Genomic DNA, 27,600 nt, shown 5'->3' with positions numbered 1-27,600 from the left:
CTTGGGAGTGGGAAGAAAAATTCCCGGATATTGTTCAGGCGGTCTTAGCAATGGTTACCTCTGATCATGTTCCTTTGGTTTTAGATTGTGGGGGTTTGTGTTCTCATAGAAACCAGTTCCGATTTGAGAATATGTGGTTGAGATTGGAGGATTTTCAAGGGAAAGCTCGATCTTGGTGGGAGGGAGCGATGGTTGCAGGTGCGCCCAGCTTCATATTAACAGCGAAGTTAAGAGCTCTCAAATTTGATTTGAAGCAATGGAATAAGGACGTTTTTGGGAATATTGAATGGAGGAAGAATAGAGTCCTTGCTGAATTGTCTGAGATTGATTGTCTCGAGGAGGCGGGCGGGGATGTGGAGTCTCTTTGTACTAGGAGAGCTTCCTGTCAGGCAGTTCTCGCTGAGATTGCTAACATGGAGGAGATTTCATTGCGACAAAAATCCCAGGCTCTTTGGTTGAAAGAGGGGGATCGTAACACAAAGTTTTTTCATAGACTAGCTAATGCTCACAGAAGGAGTAATCACATTGGACGCATTCGGGTGGAAGGTGTAGAGCTGTGGAGGGAGGAAGAGGTGCGTAGTGGGATAGTTTCTTTTGCTTTACACAGAACCATTAGGTTGGAGAGCCAAACTTGATGGACTCCCTTTTGAGGCTATTTCTGAGTTGGAGAAAGATGGGCTAGAGCTTCCTTTTACTGAAGAAGTTCTAAAAGCCTTATCAAGTTGTAATGGGGACAAAGCCCTGGCCTGACGGGTTTACTATACGCTTTTTGACAGAAAGTTGGGCGGTTGTGAGAGATGAGGTGATGGGTACCTTTCAGGAGTTTCATTCTACTGGTGTTTTTGAGAAGTCGCTAAATACATCATTTATTGCCCTCATCCCTAAGAAAGGAAGCGCTTTTGACATTAAGGATTTCCGTCCTATTAGTTTGGTGGGCTGTATTAACAAATTTATAGCTAAGGTGCTTACTCAAAGGATGAAAGGAGTTTTGGATGGGATTATCTCAGATTCTCAGAATGCTTTTGTTGGAGGTCGGTAAATTCTTGATTCAGTTCTTATTACAGGCGAATGTGTGGATTCAAGATTGCGCAGTAGTGTTCCTGGAGTTCTATGCAAACTTGATATTAAGAAAGCTTATGATCATGTTAACAGGAATTTTCTTCTCTATTTGCTACAAAGAATGGGGTTTGGAAGTTGGTGGAGGAAATGGATTGAGACATGTCTTTCGTTTGTCAAGTTCTCAATTCTTGTGAATGGTTCTCCTGCTGGTTTTTTTTTTTTTTTTTGTGCTCTCGGGGTATAAGACAAGGTGATCCATTGTCATCTTTCCTCTTTCTAATTGTTATGGAGGGCTTAAGCAGACTTATGCGCAGGGCAGAGGATCTTGGGCTGATTAAGGGATTTAGGGTGGGAAGCGATATTAACCATCGGTGGAGATTTCTCATTTGCTATTTGCAGATGACACTCTGGTTTTCGGTGATGCAAATGTGTCTCAACGTAGATACTTGAGGTGCATCCTGGCTTGTTTTCAGACGGTTTCCGGGCTAAAGGTAAACGTGGCTAAGAGCGTGCTTGTCTTGGTTGGGAATATTCAGGATATCTCTTCTTTAGCTGTAGTACTTAGATGTAGGGTGAGTTCCTTTCCTATTCCTTATTTGGGTTTGCCCTTAAGGGTCTCTTCCAAGTTAATGGGGAGCTGAGATTTTGTGATTGACAGGTATGCAAAGCGGTTGGCAAGATGAAAGAAACAATATTTGTCTAAGGGGGGCAAAGTAACTCTTATTAAGAGCAATTTATCAAGTCTTCCCACATATTTTCTTTCTATGTTCCAAATTCCATGCTCCGTTGCTGAAAGGATTGAAAAAATTCAAAGGGATTTTCTTTGGGGCGGAAGGGGAGAAGAGTTCAAGTATCACCTAATTAGACGGGAGTGAGTCTGCAAGCCTATGAAGTTGGGTGGTCTTGGTATTAGACGATTGATTCCTTTTAATCAAGCTGTCCTGGGCAAATGGTTGTGGAGATTCGGGAAGGAAAGGCATTGTCCTTGGCAAAGGTTAGTCTCTTGTTGGTACGGGGAAGACGTTGGCGGTTGGACTAAACGTCCAGTTTCTATTGCGGGAGGAGTTGGGGCATGGAAATCCATTCGGAAGGGATGGGATGCTTTTTCCTCTCATATTAGATTCAAAGTTCGTGATGGTAGATGCGTCTGGTTTTGGGAAGATCTTTGGTGTGGGGATCAACCATTATTTCGTACTTTTCCCAAATTGTACAGTATCGCAGTTGATAAACATGCCTATGTAGCTAACTGTTATCGGCTTGATAATAGTGGGATTACGTGGAATGTGCATTTTCGGCGTTCCTTTCAGGATTCGGGGTTGAACGAGGTGAGTATTTTTCTGGACCAATTGTATCGACAGGAAGGAATTGGTAGGGGGCATGACAATTTGACATGGATTCCCTCTTCTCGCGGTCATTTTAAAGTGAGATCCTTGTTTTTATGTCTATCTAATTTTGTCAGATTTGACTTCCCATGGAAGACCATATAGCGCTCCTCGGCACCTACTAGGGTGGTATTCTTTGTGTGGACAGCTGTTTGGGGTCAGATTCTGACGATTGATAATTTAAGGAAGAGGGGAAATTGTATTGTTAATTGGTGTTGCCTTTGCAAGCAAGATGGGGAATCTGTTGATCATCTCCTAATGCATTGCCCTGTGACGCACGATTGTTGGAATCTTATTCTTGGATTGTTTGGCATGTGTTAGGTAATGCCACGTTCTACTAAGGATTTGATTCATGCCTGGAGAGGATGTCGTGTAAGTAGGGGTGTACGCAATTTATGGAGAACTGTCCCACATTGTGTCTGGTGGTACATTTGGAATGAGAGAAATGATAGAATGTTTGAAGGGAAGGAGTCGTCTACGGCGACACTGAAACTTATTATTATTCGCTCTCTCTTTAGTTATGTGAAGAGGAGTTCTTGCTACTCTGATGATTTAATTACTTTTCTGGATTCTTTGGGGCCTTAGTCCCTGGTTCCTCTTATGTTTGAGGGACACGTTCCCCTTTTGAACGCCCTTTTTAATTTATTATTACTTATAAAAAAAAAAAAGAATGATAGAAAGGAAAAATGAATTGAAACATTCTCTACTTTGTTTTACAAAAAGGTAAAAAATGTTAATTAATTTTTCTTTAATTAATTTTTCTTTTTCTTAAGTAATAATTTATAAAAGGAACTTAAAAGGGGAGCAATCCCGAAAGGTTACACAAGCCGCCTAAAGTGACACTATAGCTGTAAACTTATCCACAAAATCCAAAAGACTATCCATAGATACACAATTTTGCCCATTCACCCAAAAAATTAAAGTAGCCAGAATATTGTATTTGAGCGAACAAGTAGGAGTCACCTCCCATCAAAGGATCTTCTATTTCTCTCGTGCCACAATCCCCACCAAAGACAAAGGGGAGTGGCCCTCCAAGCATCTCGGAGTCGGCCCTCCACTATGGAACCTTTCCAAGCCTCTAGCAAGTCGACCGTGGACTCGGGAAACACCCAAGTTATTTGCAGAAAAGAAGAAAAGATGAGGAATAATCTGTATATTTTTACCTTTAGAGGATAGGATACAACCTATTTATAACACGCTCTTAAACAGCCAGTTATACAAAGTCAATGACAACTATACAATCCTGAATTAATTTCTAGAGATCTTACCTACCACACAAAATAAGGAAACTAATTAAAAATACAAACAAATAGTCAATACACAGTAACTACAGCTCAACAATACAGCTGTAATGCCAATTAATGAATAATTCTGCTGTAATTCTAACACTCCCCTTCAAGCTGGTGAGCAGATGCCAACCATTCCCAGCTTGCTTCTTAAATCTTCAAAGAGTACCGTTGTAACTCCTTTTGTGAGTATATTAGCCAATTGTTGATGAGTTGTTACGAACGGAGTAGTAATCTGTCCACTTTCAATTTTCTCTTTGATGAAGTGTCTGTCCACTTTGACATGCTTAGTGCGGTCTTGTTAAAATGGGTTGTGGGCTATACTGAGTGCAGCTTTATTATCACAAACACTTTCATAGGAGATGTAGATTTTAGTTTAAGTTCTTTTAACAACTATGTATCTATAGAATCTCACAAATTCCCAGAGCCATATCTCTGTATTCTGCTTCTGCACTGGACCTGGCAACTACATTTTGCTTCACATTTTGCTTCTTGCTCCTCCAAGTAACCAGATTGCCTCCTACGAAAGTACAATAACCTATTGTAGATCTCGTATCTGTGATTGAACCAACCCAATCGGCATCTGTGTAAACTTCCACTAGGAGATGTTCAGAGTTTTTAAATAGAAGTCCTCTGCCTGGTGTAGCCTTTAGATACCTCAGAATTCTTTGAACAGCTTCCATATGACACTCCAAGGGAGAGTGCATAAATTGACTTACAACCCCTACAGCATAGGCAATGTCTGGTCTTGTGTGGGATAGATAAATCAGTTTCTCGACGAGCCTTTGATATCTCCCCTTGTCAACTGGATTTTCTTCACTGTTAAGTCCCAATCTATGATTCGGATCAATTGGAGTCATTGCTGGTTTACTTCCTAAAGATCCCGTTTCCTTAAGCAAGTCAAGAATGTATTTTCTCTGAGAAACAAACATACTATCCTTGGACCTTGCTACTTCCATACCTAGGAAATCTCAAAGATTTCCTAAGTCCTTAATTTCAAATTCTTTTGCAAGTTGTCTTCATATCTTTAATTTCTTCAAAGTTTGTCCCCTGTCACAATAATATCATCAACATAGACAATGAGAATTGTAATCTTCTGATGAGGAGAATGCTTGGAGAATAATGTATGATCTCCTTGACTCTGTAAGAAGCCACACTTTATGAGAAACTTTGAGAATCTTTCGAACCAAATTCTAGGAGATTGCTTTAGCCCATATAAAGAATTTTTTAACCTACAAACCTTCCCATCGTTTGAATCTCCGAAACCAGGAGATAAATCCATATAAACCTCCTCTTCTAGATTACCATGAAGAAACACATTTTTTACATCAAATTGATGTAAAGGCCAATCTAAGTTGATAGCAAGAGGAAACAAAATTCTTACTGAGTTCATTTTCGCAACCGGGACAATTGTTTCTTGATAGTTTAAGCCATAGGTTTGAGTGAACCCTTTGGCAACGAGTCTCGCCTTGTATCTTTCTATTGACCCATCTGATTTATACTTCACCGTGAAAACCCACTTGCATCCCACAGGCTTCTTCCCTTTAGGCAGATTTACAATTTCCCAAGTTTCATTTTGCTGTAGAGCTTTTATTTCCTCAAGGACTGCTCCTCTCCACTTCAGGTCTTTTAGAGCTTTAGAAATATTAGCAGGAATATTTTCTGTAGAAATTTGAGAAATAAAAGCCTAAAAGGAGGGGTTAATTCGATGATAAGATAAAAAATTGGAAATTGGATATTTGGTAGTACATGACCTCACCCACTTTCGGATAGCTATGGGAATATCTAAATTTGTATCAACCTGTGGCAAAGAAGGATTAGGTGAACTACCTGACCGAGGACTCACCGGGTGTTCATTTTCCAACTCTGGAGTTGAAGATTGATTGCGGGTGAGAGTGTCGGGCTATATAGTCTAACCAGGTTTTCTTCGTGAGTACACAAGTGGAGTGTTTGGCTAAAACACAGTTTTTTTTTTTTTTTTTCATAAATAAAAGTGTATTAGAAGGCGTTCAAAAGGGGAACGCATCCCAAGAGCTGTACAAGAACTATGAACACAAACCAAAAAAGCCTAGGGATCCAAAGACCCCAAAAAAACCAAAAGCTCCTCAACGGAAGAACAATCTCTCCCCATGCCCTAACTAAAAAGAGAACAAATAATAGAATACTTAAGAACCCCAATAGGTAATTCCTGCCCAGCAAAGGATCTTCTATTGCGCTTTTTCCATAAACACCACCAAATGCATAGGGGAGTCGCCCTCCAAAAGTCACGAACTTGAGTCCCCACCATCTGCCCCCTCCAAATATCGATAAGATTTCGAGAGGTTCGAGGCATAACCTACTTAACATAAGACTCCAACAATCATAGGCCACTGGGCAGTGCAAGAGAAGGTGGTCCATAGACTCTCCATTGGTCATACACAGACAACACCGATTAACAATGACCTGTCCCCTCTTCCTCAAATTGTCCAGAGTCAGGATCTTGCCCCAAGCAGCAGTCCACACAAAAAATGCGACCCTAAGAGGAGCCTTCGAATGCCAAACCGTTTTCCATGGATAAGGGGGAGCCTGAAAACTCAAAAGACGGAGAAAGAAAGACCGGGCCTGAAAAGTCCCCCGCGAAGAAGGCACCTAAGTCAAAAGGTCCGCCCCGGTGCCCTCCACCTCCTGACGATAAAAGAGAGCCAAAAAAGCAGTGACATCATCCAGCTCCCAATCCTGGAAAGCTCTCCGGAACCGAACATCCCAAGATAACCTTCCGCTATCAAGGCGATAGCAGTCAGCAACCAAAGCATGGCAATCCACAGCAATCCTAAACAACCTTGGAAACTGTTGACACAAAGGACGTTCCTCGCACCAAGGATCCTCCCAAAATCGAACACTCCGCCCTCCTCGAACTCTGAATCTAATATGCTTAGAAAACTCATCCCAACCCTTCCCAATAGATTGCCACGCACCAACACCAATAGCAAATCTAGCCTGTCTAGCAGACCAACCCCCTATATTATCCCCAAACTTGCAAGCAACAATCTTTCTCCAGAGTCTATGTCTTTCACTGCCAAACCTCCAAAGCCATTTGCCAAGAAGGGCCCTGTTAAAAGGGACCAACCTCCGAATCCCAAGGCCTCCCGACTTAAACGACTTGCAAACCTGCTCCCACCTAACCAGATGATACTTAAACTCCTCCCCCCTGCCACCCCAAAGGAAGTTACGTTGAATTATCTCAAGCCTCCTCTCAACAGAAGAAGGAATCTGGAATAGGGAGAGGAAATAAGTTGGAAGGCTGGACAAGACACTCTTCACCAGCGTAACTTTACCTCCTTTCGAAAGATATTGTTTTTTCCATCCAGCCAACCTTCTCTCGAGGCGCTCAATAACTGGATCCCAACAGCCCGCCCTTCTTGAGGAGACCCCCAGGGGCGGACCCAGATAGGAGATAGGGAAGGAACCCGTCCTACATCCAAGCACAGCTGCCAGGGAATTCACCTCCTGAACCTCCCCCACAGGGACAAGCACACTCATGCCCACGTTGATTTTCAACCTAGAAACAGCCTGAAAACAGACCAGGACACATCTCAAATATCTCAATTGGGACACCTCTGCCTCACAAAAAACCAATGTATCATCCGCGAACAACAAGTGAGAAATCTCCAATCGATGAACTGCCTTTGGACCTATCATGAAGCCCTGAAACATTCCCAATGAAACAGCCTTCCTCATCAGCCTACTAAGAGCCTCCATAACAATAATGAACAAGAAGGGGGAGAGGGGTCCCCTTGCCTCAATCCATGAGAACTACCAAAAAAACCCCGAAGGGGAACCATTAACCAGCACCGAGAATCTGACAGACGAAACGCAAAAAGCAATCCATTTCCTCCATCTCTCACCAAAATCCATCCTCTCAAGCAAATAGAACAAAAAATTCCAGCAAACATGATCATAGGCTTTCTCAATATCCAGCTTACACAAAACTCCAGGAATGCCACTACGAAGCCTAAAATCCACACATTCACTGGCAATAAGAACGGAATCCAGAATCTGTCTGCCTCCAATAAACGCATTTTGAGACTCTGAAATAACACCTTCCAAAACCCCCCTCAATCTAGAGGCCAAAACTTTGGCGATGAGCTTATACAAACACCCAATCAAACTGATAGGGCGAAAGTCCTTAATGTCAGAAGCTCCCCCTTTTTTTTTTTTTTTTTTTTTTTGGGAATCAAAGCAATAAACGAAGCATTCAGCGACTTTTCGAACTTCCCAGTGGAATGAAACTCATGGAAAATGCCCATAATCTCCTGTCTGACCACCTCCCAACTTTCCAGAAGAAAGCTCATAGTGAAACCATCCTGGCCTGGAGCTTTATCACCATTACAACTCTTCAAAGCCATCAGGACCTCCTCCTCCATAAACGATCCCTCCAGCCCATCCCTATCCTCCACTAAAATAGAGTCAAACTGAAGGCCATAAAGTCTTGGCCTCCATCGGAGAGGCTCAGTATATATCCTCTGATAAAAAGAAACAATCCCCGTTTGCACCTCCTCATCGGAAGTCAGCAGCAAACCATCCACCCGAATCTGACCAATATGATTGCCCCTCCTATGTGCATTGGCCGTTCGATGTAAAAACTTAGTATTGCGGTTACCTTCTTTGAGCCACAAAGCCTGAGATTTCTGTCTCCACGAGATCTCCTCCATCACCGCAATCTCAGAACATTCAGCCTGACAAGCTGCTCTCCTAGACCGTTGAAAGTCGTCAAGACCTCCCGCCGCATCCAATCGATCAAACCATCAGCGAGGGCCCTATTTTTCCTCCACTCCAGATTGCCGAACACCTCCTTATTCCAGATTTTAATTTTATCCTTCAAAATACAAAGCTTTCCAGCAATGGTAAAACTCGAAGTACCCTCCACCATGTCCTCCTCCCACCAAGTCCGCACCAAACCCTAAAAGTCCGACACTCTAAGCCACATATGTTCAAATCTGAATGGAGAATGACGAGGGCTCAAACCTCCACAATCCAAAACCAAAGGAATGTGATCCGACGTCACCCTAGCCAACGCAGCCTGAACGGCATCCGGAAACTGCTCATCCCACTCACCGAAGATCAAAAATCTATCCAGGCGTGAAAAAGTAGGCACTTCTCTACCGCAAGACCAAGTAAAAGAAGCTCCCTCCAACGGGAGATCAATAAGTTGATGATCATTGATGAACTCTGAGAAAAGCCTCATAGCCGGAGTCCATGCCCCACCTGTAGACCTCTCCATCGGGGATCTAATCATATTAAAATCACCTGCCACACACCAAGGAAGAGACTACATCTCCTGAACTGCACATAGCTCCTCCCACAGCATAGGCCTCTCACATCTCCTGAAACACAGTTTTGTTCTCCTCTGGTTTTTTAACTTGAAGATCGATTTATTAAGAGATCAGTACTAGGAACAGAATCAAGATTTATTAAGTTATCATAGGAAAGATCTTCCTTGGCATCACTAATCTCCCCCTGAAGATCGGACCTAGGATAGTAAGAGAGATCTTCAAAAAATTTGACATCCATTGTGACAAAGTATTTCCTCGTGGGCGGATGAAAACATTTGCAGCCCTTTTTGTTTGGGAGTAACCAAGAAAAATACATTTTTGTGCTCTAGGATCCAGCTTAGACCTTTCTCTATTTGGAAGATGAATGTAAGCAACGCACCCAAAGACTTTTAAAGGAAGGCTATTGAAAATGCTTTGATTTGTGGAAAAGGATTTAAGGTAGGCAATTGGAGTTTTCATATTGAGTGTTTTAGAGGGCATTCGGTTGATCAAGTACGCTGCCACAAGGATAGCGTCGCTCCAATAACACTTAGGTACACTCCTAGAAAACATTAAGGTTCTTGCCACTTCAAGTAAGTGTCTATTTTTTCTCTCAGCTATCCTATTCTGTTGAGGGGTATCAATGCATGAAGATTGGTGTAAAATCCCATTTTCATTCAAATATGTTCCCAAGGTTTCATTGAAATACTCTCCCCTCCCCACCCCACCCAATTATCGGATCTAAGAACCTGCATATTGGTGTGAAATTGATTTTTAATCATCATATCAAAAGACTTGAAATAGATTGTTAATAAACTTCAAATTGGAGATGTACACGTCACTATGTGCGATTTCACCCCACTAGGGGCGATTTGTGAGGCGATCTGTGTTTTGGTTGTTTGGAATGAAATCTTTTCTGGATATCGCAAGGTTACAAAAAATTTCGCTTGGGGAAGATGTGAAGTCGGCGGTTCCTCATCGCGGTCCGTCGTTGTATATCGACGGGGAATCCGTCGGAGGAAGGATATCTGTTCTCTCCTCTTGTTTGGTCGGAAAATTTGACAAGGAAGTGGGGAGTTGTGATCGCTTGAAAGAATGGGCAGCGAGGGCTTGGAATACGACTTGTGGAGTAGGGGTTTCACCGTTATCCGATTCAATGCTTCTTTTCCGGTTTCCTTCTCAGGCAGAGGCTAAACGTGTGTTGAAAGAAGGGCGAAGACAATGGGGTTCTGCAACTTTGAGGATCGACGTGTGGTCCTTTCGTGTTGGTTGCCATGGCGTTCTCAGTGATCAAGGTCTCAAGCAGATCCGGTTGTTTGGACTTCCATTACATTTATGGTGCCATGCTCTGTTCGTCGAAGTGGGAGAACTTTGTGGTGGTTATGTCAGGTCTGACGCGGATGAGACCAGGGATGCTGAAAGCGTTCGGATAATAGTACGAGTTGGTCATGATTGTCCGAAGTTTGTGTATATCAACGACGACACTTTCTGCTACAAGGTCGCGATTTGGGAAGAAATTTCGCCGGAGCTTGTTCCTTCTACGGAAAGTCTTGAAGGCAGTGACGGATCTCATCTTATGTCGGAAGAAAAATGGAACGAGCTTCTTAGCAAAGGTGAAGAAAGGATTCTCGAAATTCAACAGTGGCTGAAGGATCATGAAATTTAGCAAAAGGTGAAGTTTATTGGAGGTAGACGACGAGGTGAGATTCACACGCCGAGCAAACGCGTCGTTGATGGGCAACACCGGTGTACACGTAGTGAACGATGGGCTACCCCTTCAGATTCAGCTCTATCCTTATTTCTTGAAGATAAGGTAGGAAAGGATTATTTTCGGGCTGATAAAGGTTTTACTTTGGGCCATAAGTTATCAAGACAGGTCAGGAAATTTGGGCCTGATAATCATGCTCATTCAATCTCAACCTTACAGAGCGTATTTGGGTTCTGGGCCTGTTAGAAGAAGACTACAGAAAGGGCCACTTAGATTTGGTCAAACTGGGCAACTCCAAACTGGGCCTCTCAAGTCTGGGCCTATTAGAAAGGTACGAAAAGGGCCTAACTCATTATCTATCTCACTTACAAACATCAAACCTAGTCCTAATGAATCACAAGCCCATACCAAACCCTCTAATATTTTGATGAAATCCGAGAGGAGATTGACGAACGTCGGACGCCATGGATCTCGGTGGACTCGGAATGAAAAGCAGAAATGGGTCGCACGTTCTCGTACTTCTTCTCCAGGTTTGAGTCCTAATCTTTCTCTCAACACTCTTTCTACTTCTTCTCCTTCTTCGGGTGAAGTGGCTAGCGACAGGAATGTTGCTGAGAATGTTTCGGGTCAACAGAGAAGTATCATTGGGATTTCGACTTCAAAATCAGAGTTGGACGTCTCAAAGGTTACTACCGAGAGTACGGGTTTTCTCAATGGAGTGACAGTTTGTGTTGGAAAAGATTTGCATTTCAAATTGAATAATGATTCAGCCGTAGCTTTGCTTAAAGAGCTTCGGCTATTTACTTCAGTTAAAGGTTTGAGCAATTTTTCATCTGAGCATGAGGAGTTTTCAGTAATCCCATCCAAAGAAGTTAATGCTTCGGAAATAGAGGGGATTTTACAGGAAGGAGTGGTTGATGTTGGTTTTCAGCAACACCCTTTTAACGCATCTTTTTCCGGGACAGATCCTGTTCACGATGAAGTGGACTTTATGGAACCTTTGGCTGTTGTGCGGCCTGATTGTTTGGAGACAACCACTGATCTGGGCATGGAATGGGTCATTGAGAATATTGGAGCAGTTAGTGAAGCTTTGGGTGTCTCTGCAGAAGGTTATGAGGAACAAACCCTGTGTATTCTCCACGAAATTATTGCAGGAAATGGTAGCAGTGAACCAATTCGTGACACAAAAGAAGTCAAAGTCAGAAATTCACATCGGAAAGGCGAACAGGAAGTGAAGAATTTGATTTCTTGTGTTAACTACGATGGAAAGAATGGGTCAACCAAAGAAAGGGGGAGAACCAGGAGTGGTAAAAGGGGAGGAGGTGAATTGATTGTTTTTGGTTCTTCATGAAGCTACGACTTATAACATGGAATGTTCGTGGTCTTAATGACCTGAAAAGAAGAAGAGTTATCAAGGTCGCTTTGAGGAAGTGGAGTGCTCATGTTGTCTGCTTACAAGAAACTAAATTGGCTGATATTACTGTTGAGATTGTCAAGAGTCTTTGGGGAGGTAGGTTTGTGGACTTTGAAGCTTTAAATGCAACAGGCACTTCAGGTGGTATTCTCCTCATGTGGGATCGTAGATGGTTGTCAAGTTTGAACTGTTGGAAGGGTATTTTCTCGGTGTCATGCATGTTTCAGATGGAAGAAGACAATTTCAAATGGACGTTTTCAGGTGTGTATGGGCCTGTTACTGATAGTGATAAACCAGTCCTGTGGGAAGAGCTTTGCTTTGTTAAGGACTTATGGTCATTGCCTTGGTGCTTAGGTGGGGATTTTAACTCTGTTAGATCCCCATTTGAGAGATCCACAGGAGGTAGGTGGTCTTCAGAAATGATCATGTTTTCAGAATTTATTGACAATAATTTTCTTATCGATCTTCCGTTGGAAGGAGCGGCTTTTACTTGGTCTAATGGTGGGGAACCGGTTACTTTTTCTCGATTGGATCGTTTCCTGATTTCTGGGGCTTGGGAAGAGCATTTCCCGGATGTCTCTCAGGCTGTGTTGGTTAGAGTCACATCTGATCATGTACCTCTTGTTTTGGATTGTGGTGGTTTGAGGTCTAGACGCACTCCTTTCAGATTCGAAAACATGTGGCTTAGATCTGAAGACTTTCAAGGGAAGGTTCAGTCTTGGTGGCAAAAAGGGTCTTTCACAGGCTCTGCTAGTTATGTGTTAGCTAGAAAGCTTCAGTTTCTTAAAACTGAGCTTAAGAGATGGAATAAAGAAGTTTTTGGGAATCTTGAATGGAAAAAGAATAGAGCCCTTGCTGATATTGCTGAGCTTGATCGTTTAGCTGAGGTGGGACAGAGTAGGGAGTCTTTACGCTCTCAAAGAGCCTCTTGTCAAGCGGTTTTTGCTGAGATTGCTCATATGGAGGAGATTTCGTGGCGTCAAAAGTCTCGGGCTTTGTGGTTAAAAGATGGTGATCGGAATACTAAATTCTTTCATAGACTGGCCAATGCTCACAGAAGGTGTAATCATATCGGACGTATTCGGGTTAATGGTTCTGATTTGTGGAGAGAAGAAGATGTGCGCGGAGGAATTGCTTCTTTTTATCAGCAGCTTTACACTGAAACTTTGGATCGAAGACCTACTCTTGATGGTCTTCCATTTAATACTATTTCTGCGTTGGATAGGGATAGTATTGAGATTCCATTCACGGAAGAGGAAGTGCTTAAGGCACTTTCTAGTTGCAACGGGGACAAAGCACCAGGGCCAGACGGATTTACTATGCGCTTTTTTAAGGAGAGTTGGGAGGTGGTGCGAGAGGAGGTGATGAGCACTTTTCAGGATTTTTATTCTCATGGTACATTTGAAAAATCTTTGAATGCATCTTTTATTGCTCTCATCCCTAAAAAGGGCGGTGCATCTGATATCAAGGATTTTCGGCCAATTAGCTTAATCGGATGTATGTATAAGCTTATTGCCAAGGTTCTTGTCTCCAGGATGAGTAAAGTGTTGGATGGTCTTATCTCAGAATCGCAGAACGCTTTTGTTGGTGGAAGGCAGATTTTGGATTCTGTTCTTATTACTGGGGAATGTGTTGACTCTAGATTAAGAAGTGGGGTTCCTGGCGTTTTGTGTAAGCTTGATATCGAGAAAGCTTATGATCATGTTAATTGGAAGTTTGTTTTGTATCTTCTTCGGAGGATGGGATTTGGTGATAGATGGATAAAATGGATTGACACTTGTATCTCATCAGTTATGTTTTCTGTTCTTGTGAATGGCTCTCCTGCGGGTTTTTTTGCTAGCTCACGTGGTCTGCGACAAGGTGATCCATTATCTTCTTTTCTTTTTCTCATCGTTATGGAAGGTCTGACTAGATTAATGAGAAAAGCGGAAGATTTGGGTTACATTAGGGGGTTCAGAGTTGGCAGAGATGTTGATCATCAGATCCAGATTTCCCATCTTTTATTTGCTGATGATACTTTGGTATTTTGTGATGCTGATATTTCTCAACTCAGATATCTGAGGTGCACTCTTGCTTGCTTCCAAGCAGTTTCTGGGCTTAAGATTAATGTCGGAAAGAGTGTGCTTGTTCCAGTGGGGGATGTTCCAGATATTTCCTCCTTAGCTGCTATTTTAGGGTGCGGAGTTGGTTCTTTTCCTCTTCCTTATTTAGGATTGCCTTTGGGAGTTTCTTCTACTCTGGTTGGGAATTGGGATTCAGTGATTAATAGATATGAGAAAAGATTAGCAGGATGGAAAAAGCAGTATCTATCTAAGGGTAGGGAAGTCACACTTATAAAGGGTACTCTTTCATCCCTTCCTACCTATTTTTTATCTTTGTTTCAAATTCCATGTTCTGTCGCTGATAGAATTGAAAAAATTCAGAGGGATTTTCTGTGGGGTGGAAGGGGAGAGGAGTTTAAGTATCATCTTATTAATTGGGATTAAGTTTGCCAACCATTGAGATTCGGAGGGTTAGGCATTCGAAAATTTGTTCCTTTTAATCGTGCTCTCTTAGGAAAGTGGTTATGGCGATTTGGAAGGGAACGACATCGTCAATGGAGAAAAGTTGTCTCGTGTCGTTTTGGTGAGGGGAGTGGGGGTTGGTCATCTCTTCCAGTCACTATTACGGGAGGCGTTGGTTTGTGGAAATTTATTCGGAAGGGATGGGATGTCTTCTCTACTCTTATTAGATTCAAAGTTCGTAATGGCAGGCATGTTCGTTTTTGGGAGGATCTTTGGTGTGGCGACCAGTTGCTTTCACACTCATTTCCTAGGCTTTATAGCATTGCAACTAATAAGCATGTTTTCGTGATTGATTGTTATCATCTTGATAACAATGGAGTTACGTGGGATGTGCGGTTTAGGCGGTCTTTTCAGGATTGGGAAATGGAGGAAGTCTCTGCTTTTTTGGATATTTTGTATAGGCAGAGGGTGTGATGATATTTTGTGGGTTCCTTTGGCTCATGGTCGGTATGATGTCCACTCTATGTTTATTCATTTATCCAATTTTGTTGGTTCCGAGTTTCCTTGGCAGTCCGTGTGGTGCTCTAAAGCCCCTCTTCGAATCGCGTTCTTCGTTTGGACAGCTACATTGGGGAAGATTTGACTTTGGACAATTTGAGAAAGAGAGGCAACATCATTGTTAATTGGTGTTGTTTATGCAAAGATGATAGTGAATTCGTGGATCACATTCTTTTGCATTGTCCTGTGGCGTTTGGTTGTTGGAGTTTTATTTTCAGCATATTCGGCATTTTTTGGGTAATGCCTAAGCACTCCTCTCAATTGATTAACGCTTGGAAAAGCTGTCCTGTTAAGAAACAAGCTCGTGCTTATTGGAAGATTGTTCCTCATTGTGTCTGGTGGTGTTTGTAGCGTGAGAGAAATAACAGATCCTTTGAAGGAAAAGAATCGTCCTTAGCTAATTTAAAATTTTATATTCTTCGTTCTTTATTCTTTTATGTTAGAGGAAGTACATGCTCCTCGATTGATGATTTCTTTGATCTCTTGGATTTTATTGGTCCTTAGATCTTTTCTCTTGTATTAGGGATGCGTTCCCCTTTTGAACGTTTTTCTAATATATTTTTACTTATCAAAAAAAAAAAAAAAAAAAAAAAAAATATCAAAAGACTTGAAAATATTACTGACCTCAGATTTTTTCCGACGCAAATAAATCCAAGAAGTACGAGTGCAATCATCAATAAAACTGACAAACCATCTAAAGCCAAACAAGGATAGGACACAAGAGGGTCCCCAAACATCACTATGGACCATAGAAAAGGGAATAACAGAAATTTTATTACTAATTGGAAAAGGAACACGGTGACTTTTAGAAAGTTCACAAATTTCACACTGAAAAACCGAAAGATCTAAACCAGAAAACAAATCAGGATATAACACTTTAAGAGACTTAAAGTTCGGATGACCAGATCTGAAATGGAGCAACCATATTAGATTTTCTTTATTACTGACTGAAGTATGGGCCTGAGCAGTCACCTTTCCAGGATGCAGATAACACAGCCTGTCTCTCTCTTCACCACTGCCAATCTTCTTCCCCGAGGTTAAATCCTGAAACACGCAAGAAGTAGGAAAAAAAGTCACTGAGCAGTTTAGATTTTTTTTGACTTTGCTAATGGATAAAAGATCACAGGTAAAGTTCGGGACATGTAGGACAGATGAGAGAGACAAAGTATCGGATATAGGGATAAAACCATGAATAGGAACAAACGACCCATCAGCAACCTGAACCTTATCTTTGCCTGAACACGAATTATATGTTAAAAAATCATAGGAGTTATCAGTCATGTGATCTGTAGCTCCAGAGTCTATAATCCAAGTTTTATTGGCGTTACTCAGGAGGGCAGTGGGGTTAGTACCTGACTGAACAAAGTGGCTAGTGGAAACGGAATTATTAGTAGAAAATTTGATATACCAGAGAAACCAGCACGCCCAGCATTTGGTGTATTGCGTCGAGTTGTGCTTTAGAGAAAATCTGGTCATTAGAGGAATCCTCTGTATTGTTTTATGTAGAATCAGCCACTGCTTGAAAGGATTTCCTTTGCTATGGGCGACTTCCCTTGTCTGCAGTGGGAGGTTTCCCATTCAATCTCCAACAGTTTGTCTCGTATGCCGTGGTCTGTTACAAAAATCACACCACCTTGAGTCGGTTTCTCCCTTTTTATTAGAATTTTTATACAGTCCAGCATTGAACGAAACTCCTTCAGTTTTGAGGGCAGAGACTTCGGAAACAACAGTTTTAGAGAGAACTGCTTTCCGATCTTCTTCATTACTCACATACGAGAAACTTTCCTCCAAAGAGCAAAGAGGCTCCTTTCCAAGAATCCTCCCACTGACTTCATCAAAATCTGAGTTGAGTCCAGCAAGGAATTCAAAAACACGATCCTCCTCCAAGAACTCAGCAAGTTGTTTAGCGACTTCAGCGTCCTTGATCTCAAAGTGTTGGTGAAGATCTAGCTCCTGCCATAACACCATAAGAGTATTAAAATACTTTGTCACGGAGGAGTCTCCCTGCTCAGTGTTGTGAATTTTCCTTTTTAGCTCAAACTTTCGTGGAGCCCTTCCTTTCTTAGAGTAGCTCCGATCCGAGTCACACTGTCCCATATTTCTTTTGCAATGGAAAGGAAGAGAAATGGTTTACTAATTCCTGGAGTCATGGAATTAATTAACCATGTCATGATTTGGGAATTTTCCGCTTCCCAGGAATCATAAAAAGGATCAGATTCTTTGGGTTCTTTAATGGTCCCTCGAAGGTACCCCATTTTTTCTTTACTTTTGAAGAAAAGCTGCACTGATTGGGATCACTCAAGGAAAAATTTTCCATTGAGTTTCTCAGGAGTAATTTGGAGGGTCGGGTTATCAAAGTGAATCATTGGTTTTGTCACAACCGGAGTTGGAGTTTCTACCATTTAAGAAGAAGAGAAAAAAATACGATAGAAGAGAGCAGCCACAAAGAGGCACAAAGGCTGGGCTGGAAGAGAGACGAAAGGAAAAAAAAAAAAGGCACAAAAAAGTTGGATTCAGCAGTCCGGCTCTGATACCATATTTGCGGAAAAGAAGAAAAGATGAGGAATAATCTGTATATTTCTGCCTTTAGAGGATAGGATACAACCTATTTATAACACGCTCTTAAACAGCCAGCTATACAAAGTCAATGACAACTATACAATCCTGAATTAATTTCTAGAGATCCTACCTACCACACAAAATAAGGAAACTAATAAAAAATACAAACAAATAGTCAATTCACAGTAAGTACAGCTCAGCAATACAACTGTAATGCCAATTAATGAATAATTCTGCTGTAATTCTAACACAAGTCAATCCAAAAGCAACCAAGAACATAACCCAAAAATCCTTCGCCACTGGGCAGTGAATCAAGAGATGTAACACTTGCATACACACACATACATCTGTCTACCCAATACAAAAAGAGAAAGAGGTTTTGGCTCTAGACCTGATGGTGATTGTTTTTCACTCACACTTGCAGAATATATAATGGGTTTTTATAGGGTATGCTGAACAACCTTAAGAAATGTAACATTACCATCCATGCTGAATTGGCAAAAAGTTCTATTGTGCGAATTTCTAAAATTCCATACATGGAAATAATAACAAGAACGGGCGAAACAAGAAGCCTAATATGGCAAAAGAGTGGGGAGTTTTCCAAAAGTACCCATGGGACAGTTTGTGGAAAGCTTTCCAGCATAATGCTAGTATGTGTGCATGTGTGTGTATGAATATGCAATGATACTGAAATCTTCCTGTAGTGAAATATAGGAATAGGTATCATTACCATGGCAAATTTGATGTCATGCATGGCTGCTCATAAGCAACTTAATTGCTTATCCAATCTAATAGTAACTCGAGTCTGATCTCTTGATTCCTGTCATTTTTCAGAATGTTTGGCAATTGTGGTGGATGAGGTGGATCCGTGGATATGCAGTAAGACTAGAAAGGATAGAATTAGAAATTGTCACATTCGGGAGATGGTTGGAGTAGCACCAATTGGAGATAAAATGAGAGAAAATAGAATAAGATGGTTAGGTCATGAGCAAAGAAGAGCTTTAAGTGTGCCAGTTAGGAAAATTGGCATAGTCCACATTGAGGGTAATACTAGGGGAAGAGGAAGACCAAACTTAGTAAAGAAATATATGATAGCTTGTGGATTGACTGAGGGTATGGCATTTAAATAGAGCGGAATTGAAACATGGGATTCATGTAGCTGACCCCAAATAATTGGGAAAAGGCTTGGTGGTGTTTCTTGTTCTTTGGCAGTGGTGGTGGGTCCTTTAATAAACTTGTCTGTTGATTTATGGTTCTTATCCTCCAATCAGGTCATCTCAACAGGATGGTTTGACCCCATTGACTATTGTGCTGCTATTAATACATACACAGATAATCCCTTCCTCATTCCATATTTTTTCTACTACCCCAACTATCAGGAAAAAAGAAAATTAAAGAAAAGAAATTGGATTATTCCGATGGAAATGAAATATACATATAGATCCCACCTGAATACTTGCAAATATTACAATCTCTCTCTCTCTCTCTCTCATACATACACACACAATGAAAAAACAAATAAAACACATGCATGCATGCACACACATATATACACACCTCACACACGCATGCACATACACAACCCATAGACATGCGTGCACGCATTTACGTTCTTAAAATGTCCTTATTCCAATTCCTTAGGCACACATATACACAAATCTTAAAACTTCTTTATTCCTATTTATTAGGTGTTTTTGTTCAGTTTATTTTAAATAGAATTAATGCTTACATGAACCTATGTTGGCTTTTCCCTCAGAATAGAACCACTTGTTTGTAAAGAATACATTGGCAAACGCCCTGTCATTATCCCATACCATAGAGGTGGAAAAAGGTTGCACATTGGATTTCAGGTAAGGCCCTGTAACTGTCATGTAATAGTGGATTAACTTCCTCCCTCCCTGTTCTGTACTCATACTTTGTAATACAGGAATTTGCTGAAGATTGTGCTTCACGTTCTCAGGCAGTAATGGCTCATTTAAGCTCTGTAAGGGTGGGCTCCCTGACTTCCCAAAGTTATATTACATCCTAATTTATTTTTTAGTTTACTCTTCGCATGTGTATGTTTGCCTGTGCTGTTCTAAATATTACTATATTAAGCAAATGATGGTCTTGTGAACTAGTTAGGGTATGAGTTCAAATGCAATTTCTTTCCAAAATTTTGCAGCACATTGGCCATCTGCGAGAATTCGTCACATGGCTCTGCTTAGATATAGTAGCATGTAATTTTTCTGGCTTTAGATGGGTGGAATTGGAATACTGAATTGATGTAGCCAATCCCAAATATAAGTCTTTGTTGAGTTGAGTTAACTTGAATATATGATTGATATATAATTATATATGTATATATATATATATATAATATAAATATTATATTAATTTTCTGCTATCAACATAATAAATATATTTTTTTTTTTTCTTAGTTGGTACTCACACACATGCCTCCACTGAGGGTTGAACCCCTGACCTCCCTTTGGAAAGTAGGGACCCACTGGCCTAAAATAAATAGTTTGTTCATATACATCTTGTTCCTCCCTGCTTAGTGGCTATCTGTATCTAGTATTTTGTTGTGTACTCTCCTCTATAAGGTTTATTTAAAGATACTATTGCTGTAGTGTTTGTTTCGCTGAGTCATCATTGCCCTTATTCAATGAATCTATAAGGAGTCTATCCGTTGGAATTGGTACTGAACTGAAACTGCTGGGAATTGATGTCTGCGACAGTTGGTTAGTATGTATAAGCTTCATGCTTAATTTGTGAGGTCTTTGGAATTTCGTCATGGTTATTAAAATGGTGGGAAAATATGTCTTTTTTTATGTTGATATATTTTTCGTGTTATTCTTTCTCTTCCTTGTGTTTCCATTTGAAAATTCATTTAATGGTTGCTCGATGCTTTATTTTTTCAGCACTGGTTTTTTGTGTTACATTGAATTTTTTTATTCTGAAAGGTCGGATTTTAAGAGTCGGTCATCATTAGAATTAGTGGATAATTATACCCCTCTAGCAACTGGCTTAAAGAAGTGGTTTTATGGATACTGATATGAAAAAATAATTTGGATAACTGGTGATTAATTTTTGTAATTAAGTATTTAGGGGTACTTTTGGGGCTAAATATTTTATGCATTTTTTATATTTTTAAAGTGGACCTATATATGGTAAAGTTTGGGTGAGACGGAGATTGCTCATGCTCGGACATTTAATGCTTTTTAGGATTTTTTTTTTTGTTTTTTTGTGTGTGTGTGTTGGGGATCTTCTGTCGTATTTTTTCCTCCAGCTTGTAATTTTCCACTGTCTAAACTATTTTATTTTGTATATATAGTCTGTTCCGACAGTGATTCTTTCTTTTCTTCCTCGGTCGGATGCTCTATATGGGATAAATGCAAATGATGATGATAGATACTATATGTACTGGAACATATATCCATTGATAAGTTTTCTTCCTTTGAGACTTCAGAACCTTTTGGTTTTTTACATCCTTCTTTGGTCTGGCAGAGAATCAATCACTATATTGAAGTGAACCTGAATTCAATATATATATATATATTTATTGTTAGAGAGTTAGCCTTTTTATTTCTATTATTCATTAAGGTTATTATTTTATTTTTATCCTTTCAATATAAATAGGTGAGGGTGTGAGAAACCCTAACATACTCTCATATTTAATTACAGAATTCTTCTCCTTCCTTCTTCCTCTTCCCTGATACTTCTAAGACACAACATCGTTTTCACTTTAACTTGGTTTTAGAGCGAAATCAAAGCCTAGAACTCTCTAACATATATATATCAAAATCGGTGAATAACACTTGTATGAAGACCGAAAACTTGTGAAACTCTGATCTTTTGGTAAGAAATTTGCAAGCTTGAGCAATGTAGGCTCGAATTCGATGATATACGGGGATAAAAACCTGGCCCTAAGAAGGAAGTATATTAGAGCACATTTTTAGAATATAAGGATTTGAACTTCTTTATTTCACAGAATCTTCCTTTTGACTATACGAGAACACATTTTTATATGCCTTATTCAGCTTACTTAGTCTAAGAAAGTTGGTTGGGTTTCAAATGCTTCAACCCTAGTAACTTTGCCTACTGAATAAAATTAAAATCCATCGACATAAAACCTGTTACAGATAGAGCCATAAGCCAACCCAGTTCTAGAATTTACCAGAATACCTAACCACATTAAAATCAAATATAAGCCAAAAGGTCCAAAACTAGGATGAAGGATTTAATGACTCTTATGACTGAAGTAAAATATAATTGACCCTTCTTTGGTTATAAATTTAATAAGATCAGCTGCTCAAGTTCTTTTTTTCAGAACCTGTTCATCCACGACAGCTGGCCTACGTTCTTGATTTATCACCTTTTTTTCTGCAATTTCTTTTGTCAATGATGACAGCCACCATGTAACAAAACTTATCAGTTTGGTTTTCTTTAGTCTCAACAGAAAATAAACCTTGAGCACTGTTGGCTCCCATTTCTCAACTCAACTTTTATTTGTTCATAAGTGCATATGTATTATGTCAAAAAGTAAAAGGGATCATGCTCTGTTTAGTTGATCTAGCATTGGGTCTTGAATTGAGCCTGTTGCTCCAAGGCTCTATGTTGGTTCTTGACTTCTGAGCCTATAAGCATATCACAAACTAACTTGATTTAGTTTCAGTCCGTTGGATTTGATTTTGCAAGTGTATATTTATGGCGTTTGATTCCCAGTCATATGAAACAAACTACAAATTCTGAACTGAGCATTTTTTGGATAGGTTAAAGTACTCACATTCTGCCAATCAAGAAACAAAGATGGCCTTGACGGTAATAAAACCTACCTTCTTCCGCTTGTTGTTCACTTTAACAACTTATTTCATTTTACCTCCTCCCTTCTCCCTACAAAGATTAAAAAATACCTTTAATTACTATAGTTCAATGTTTTAATGTGTCTTAGTTTGTTTATATTTTACAGAAGAATCAGAAAATGCCCAAGGAAAATATGAGAGATCATATGGTTCAATTATGATGGAGAGATTAACTGGGAATGAAGATGGACGAATTGACCATGTGCTTCAAGTATGTATTTTTACCAACTGGTGCTGACACTTTAGGTTTTAACTAGTTTGGATCTTGATCTTGATCCTTTGGGAAGTACTAAAGCTGCACCATATTTTTTATTTTACCATTGTTTTACATATTTTATTCTCTTGCTGTCTTTCCCCTTTCCCCATATAGAAACTTGATCTGCAATTGTTTCTTACGCATAGCTGAACACATTTTCATATTCAATTGCATTATTATGGGACTTTGAACTTGTGCCTGGTAAAGCATGGATCTCCTTTTTTAAGCAATGTTCTTCCTTATGTGAAACTTCCTTTCTGATATGAAGTAGCTTCTCATGCTGTGATTTTTCCTTTCTCCACATAACAGAGTTGAGGCATGCATCACTGATTTATTTATTTAGCTCATCTCCTTATGATAAAATTGCATAAATAACTAATACCAAGATAGAAACTTGGAAAACTCCTGTGACAAAACAAATTTGAAGTCCTACATTGTGGCAATAACGATGACAGATGTTCTTGTCTGGAATGAGGCATCTTAATTGTGTAATTTCTGTTTTCTTCCCTCAGTTCCTTGCACTAATGGGGAGCAAAATTGTTGCACTAGAATTATCCTCCATTGGAACAACAATCAGTAATTAAATAAATTTGGCTGGTTCTTTTAAGGTGCCATTTACTAGAGCGGACCAAGTAGGGTATGGGATGTAATATTGCATGGATCACCCTCAACTTGAGAAAAGAGTAACCTAGTCTCCATGAGTCCATATAAATACGTGGATCCTGAGCAGTTCTTCTTGCCGTTATGATGTATCATATATGCATCCCCACTCATATTTCGTTGTATACTACACTTGATGGATGTGTAATTGGGTCTTGATGCCTTCCATGATCATCTGTGTGGCAGCTGATGTGTGACATGATGACTTACATCCACACAGAATGAGATGAGTTTCAATATCTAAAATGGTGCCAGAAGTCAACTGTACAATGTAGAAGTTTATTATGTAGTCACAATATCCCAAGTACTTTAAATTCTTATAAACATTTATGTCATGATGTAACAATATCATAGTAGTATTCTCAAGTGACAAAATTAGTTAATAAATGGTAAAGTCAAAATGAATGATTAATAAAAATATATATATATTCACACTCAACTCAACAAATTGTTCTTGCTAATTCACCTTTCCCAAAAAATAAAAAACAAATCCTTCTCGCAACTGTTAGGGTCGGCTACATGAATCTCGTTTAACCATTCCATTCTATGTCTTTAATCTCAATTAAACCCCATGCTTCCATACCTTTCTCATTCTCTCAATTGGTGTTAATTTTGATCTTCCTCTTCCCCTAGCGTTGCTCTCTATGTGAACTACATCACTTGTCTCTACTTTATCTCCAGTAGGTTTAATTCCCTCCGTCTCACAAATTTGTTTAATTCTTTTTTTGTTTTTTCATGACATGCATACATCACAACATTCACATTTTGACCACACTCATTTCCTAAATGCGTTGTTTCTAACCGTACAACAATTTATCCCGCTAAGCATGGTCAGTCCTTATTGATCACACAATATGCTAGAAATATTAACGTAGCGGAAACGATAAAGAAATGGGTTAAACCCTTGAATTCACAAAGAACACACTCACAAGAGAGAAACTGAAATTATATTGATAATAATGATGCCTGCATACTTACATCTCTTGCCTTCATATAGGCAAGTCAAAAATAAATTAAAAAAAAGAAATCTGAGATCTGATGGAGCCTATGTTACCTGGACTCGGGTGCGGGTGTTGGACACGGGTGCGTGTCTAGAGGTCGGATCCATCCATCTATCAAATTATAGGACACGGGGACACGGAATAAAAGTGTCCAAAAGTTGGACACGGACTATGTTACCTGGACTCGGGTTCGGGTGTCGGACATGGGTGTGTGTCTAGAGGTCGGATCCATCCATCTATCAAATTATAGGACACGGGGACATGGAATAAAAGTGTCCAAAAGTTGGACACGGACACTTGGACACTTGTAGGAAAAGAAAAAAATGTACCCTTTTTTTTGTTAGACCTCAGTTTTTTAATGAAAAATTGAATAAATGTAAAGATAGCAGCGTGGAGCCTTCCAAGCTCTATTTTTTTTGTGATGCAGGTTTTCTTTTTTTGCTCTGTTGTTGCACTTGTACCTGTTCTTACAGTTGTGGATGCAACTGCAATGTGCTCCTGTGTGGGCCTGTTTTTGTTTTGTTTTTCCGGGCTGCCTTTGGGCTAGGCCTTTCCTTGTACAGTTTCTTTTTTTTAACGAATGGATTTACTGAAAAAAAAAAAAAAAAAAAAAAAAAAAAAAAAAAAGGTAATACAACTTGTATAATAATATTACCTTATTTATAAAGTCAAACTGTCAAAGCTATAAAGGTCAAAAATTTTGCTCAAGATTGACCAATATATATTACTTAAATAAAATAATACACCTGTCCAGTACAGCTGTAAATTGTTCATAGCCTTAGATAGTGTTTTACAACCGTAAAACATTATCCTTGTTAAAAGACCAAACTCTCCCATATTTTTACATCCAAATTGACAAGTGGCATGATCGTGACCGTTGAAGGGTATTAAAAGCATTAGTAAGAATGTGAAAACATGCTCGGCCATTACAAAATTTTGTGCAAACGAAGAGCGTACACTTCAGTCTTCTTTAACCTTTGAAAGACGCTACTTTTGAAGCAAACCGCCATTGTTGTACCAGTAAGTTTTCTGACCTCATTAATGGCAACCAATTTAACAAATAAAGCATGAAGAAAGTTCGCAATCCTTCACAAGTACCAACCCAAACATCTTTGTTTGAGTTTTCGTCATCTATCAGCCGTGTCCGGTAGATGCCATGAAGGATTCGACTCAAATCCAATGTCGGTGTCCGTGTCGTGTCGTGTCGACACAGACGTTTTGGCTTGAACAGGCGAGTCCAGGTAACACAGGATGGAGCAGAATCCTCCTTAAATCTTGCAATGGAGAATAATATCTTCTATTGTTGGCAATTACACCAAATCTTCTTATTTATTTTATGAATCCTCCTTAATTCTTGCAATGGAGAATAATATCTTCTATTGTTGGCAATGGCACCAAATCTCCTTTTGACTTTTCCTTATTTATTATTATTTTTTTTCTTCTATTCTTCTTACCTTTTCAGTCTCCCTGATTAGGGATGATCCTGTATGCTCAGATGATTCTACATCAGTCTTCCCTAAATAAAAAGAACTTCTCCCCAAGTTACCCGAATCTGGCGGATAATATTCAACTATGTCAGCCACATTTAAGGTAGAAGAAATGGCCATGTTAGCAAGTAAATCAATCACATAGGCGTTGTCATTTATTTTCCTTAGAATCTGGTATGGACCATATTTCTTAACCTTCAACTTGTTGTATGTTCCCACTGGAAACTTCTCTTTTCTTAGATACACCATAACCAGGTCCCCGTCTTCAAATACTCTTTTCCTTCGTCTCTTGAAAGCTGCAGCCTTGTATTTGGCGTAAGTTTCCTCGAGATGTTTCTTGACACTCTCCTGAATGGTCTTAATGTGTTCATCCATTTTCTCTGTAGCAACAATCTTCCCCGACAACTTCGGTAAGGATACTAAATCCAAAGCAACTTTTAGAGGACAGCAATACACAACTGCAAACGGGGATTTGCCAGTAGACCGGTTAACCATGCAATTGTAAGCAAATTCTGTCTGGGCAAAAGCAAGATCCCACTGTTTTGGTTTCTCTCCTGAAATACAGTGAATTAGATTTCCAAGGGTCCTAGTCACCACCTTTGTTTGGCCATCAGGCTGGGGTGACTGGTGCTACTGAAATTAAGAGAGGTATCGAATCTATTCTATAAAGTCCGCCAAAAATGAAACAAGAATTTGGTGTCACGATCTGAGGTAATGGACTGTTGCACCCCATGTAAACGAACCACCTCCTTAAAGAACAGATTGGCCATTTGGACTTCATCGTTCATCTTCTTGCATGCAATAAAATAGGACATCTTGGAAAATTGATCGACCACCACAAAACAGTGTCTGCTCCTTGCTGCGTCCTTGGCAACCTTAGAACAAAATCCATGGATAAATCCTCCCATCGAGCATCTGGAATATAGGCAGCGGTGTGTAAAGACCAGTATTCTAAGATTGGCCTTTATTAGTTTAGCAGATTAAGCATCGCCACACATGGTTCTCCACGTCACGCTTGAGTTGCGACCAATAATACCGTTCTTCTACCAGCTCTCGTGTCTTATCACGCCCTAAATGTCCTCATAATCCTCCTTCATGCAATTCACGAACCACTTGCTCCCGCAAAGAACTCCGTGGAATACATAACTGATTGCCATTAAAGAGAAATCCTTCCTACATGTGCAACCCTTTAAAGGATTGGCTCGTTTTACACGCTGCCCAGACTTGGCCAATATCTTTGTCGGCCTCATATAATTCCTTCAGGCACTCGAACCCTGTGATTTCAGCCCTCATAGTCACTAAGAAAGCTGTTCTCCGACTTAGTGCATCTGCAACTTTGTTCTGTTGGCCTGACTTGTATTTTAGCAAGAAAGTGAATCGCTGGATATAAGTCGCCCATCGCGCGTGCATCCGATTAACACTGTTTTGATTGTTAATGGATTTCAGTGCCTAGTGATCTGTAAACAGCACAAACTCTCACTAGATAAGATAATGCTCCAATGTATGCAAAGCTTGCACCACCGCATAGAATTCCAACTCATAGGTAGTCCACTTCTTACGTGATTCACTGAGCTTCTCACTGTAAAATGCT

The 27,600-nt window shown here is 40.0% G+C and overlaps 1 protein-coding gene across 8 annotated transcripts in view; it reads left to right on the top strand.

The window, feature by feature from the left end:
- The window catches only part of LOC132283782 (phospholipase SGR2), an 89,218-nt gene that overhangs the window by 53,754 nt on the left and 7,864 nt on the right, over nucleotides 1–27,600 (top strand). For 7 of the 8 annotated variants that reach the window (XM_059785799.1, XM_059785802.1, XM_059785801.1 and 4 more), the window contains 4 exons: nucleotides 19,518–19,611; nucleotides 19,689–19,751; nucleotides 22,516–22,564; nucleotides 22,713–22,816. In XM_059785799.1, coding sequence (XP_059641782.1) covers nucleotides 19,518–19,611; nucleotides 19,689–19,751; nucleotides 22,516–22,564; nucleotides 22,713–22,816 — 310 coding nt within the window. The remainder of the gene's footprint in view (nucleotides 1–19,517; nucleotides 19,612–19,688; nucleotides 19,752–22,515; nucleotides 22,565–22,712; nucleotides 22,817–27,600) is intronic. The other variant, XM_059785800.1, reaches the window with a different exon arrangement.

This window comes from Cornus florida, unplaced genomic scaffold, assembly GCF_030987335.1.
Source record: "Cornus florida cultivar Cherokee Brave unplaced genomic scaffold, ASM3098733v1 CherokeeBrave_3.0.0_Hap2_Chr11, whole genome shotgun sequence".
In the NCBI taxonomy this organism is placed as follows: domain Eukaryota; kingdom Viridiplantae; phylum Streptophyta; class Magnoliopsida; order Cornales; family Cornaceae; genus Cornus; species Cornus florida.
Note: the sequence above shows the minus strand (reverse complement) of the source record. Positions and strands in the feature narration are given on the sequence as shown.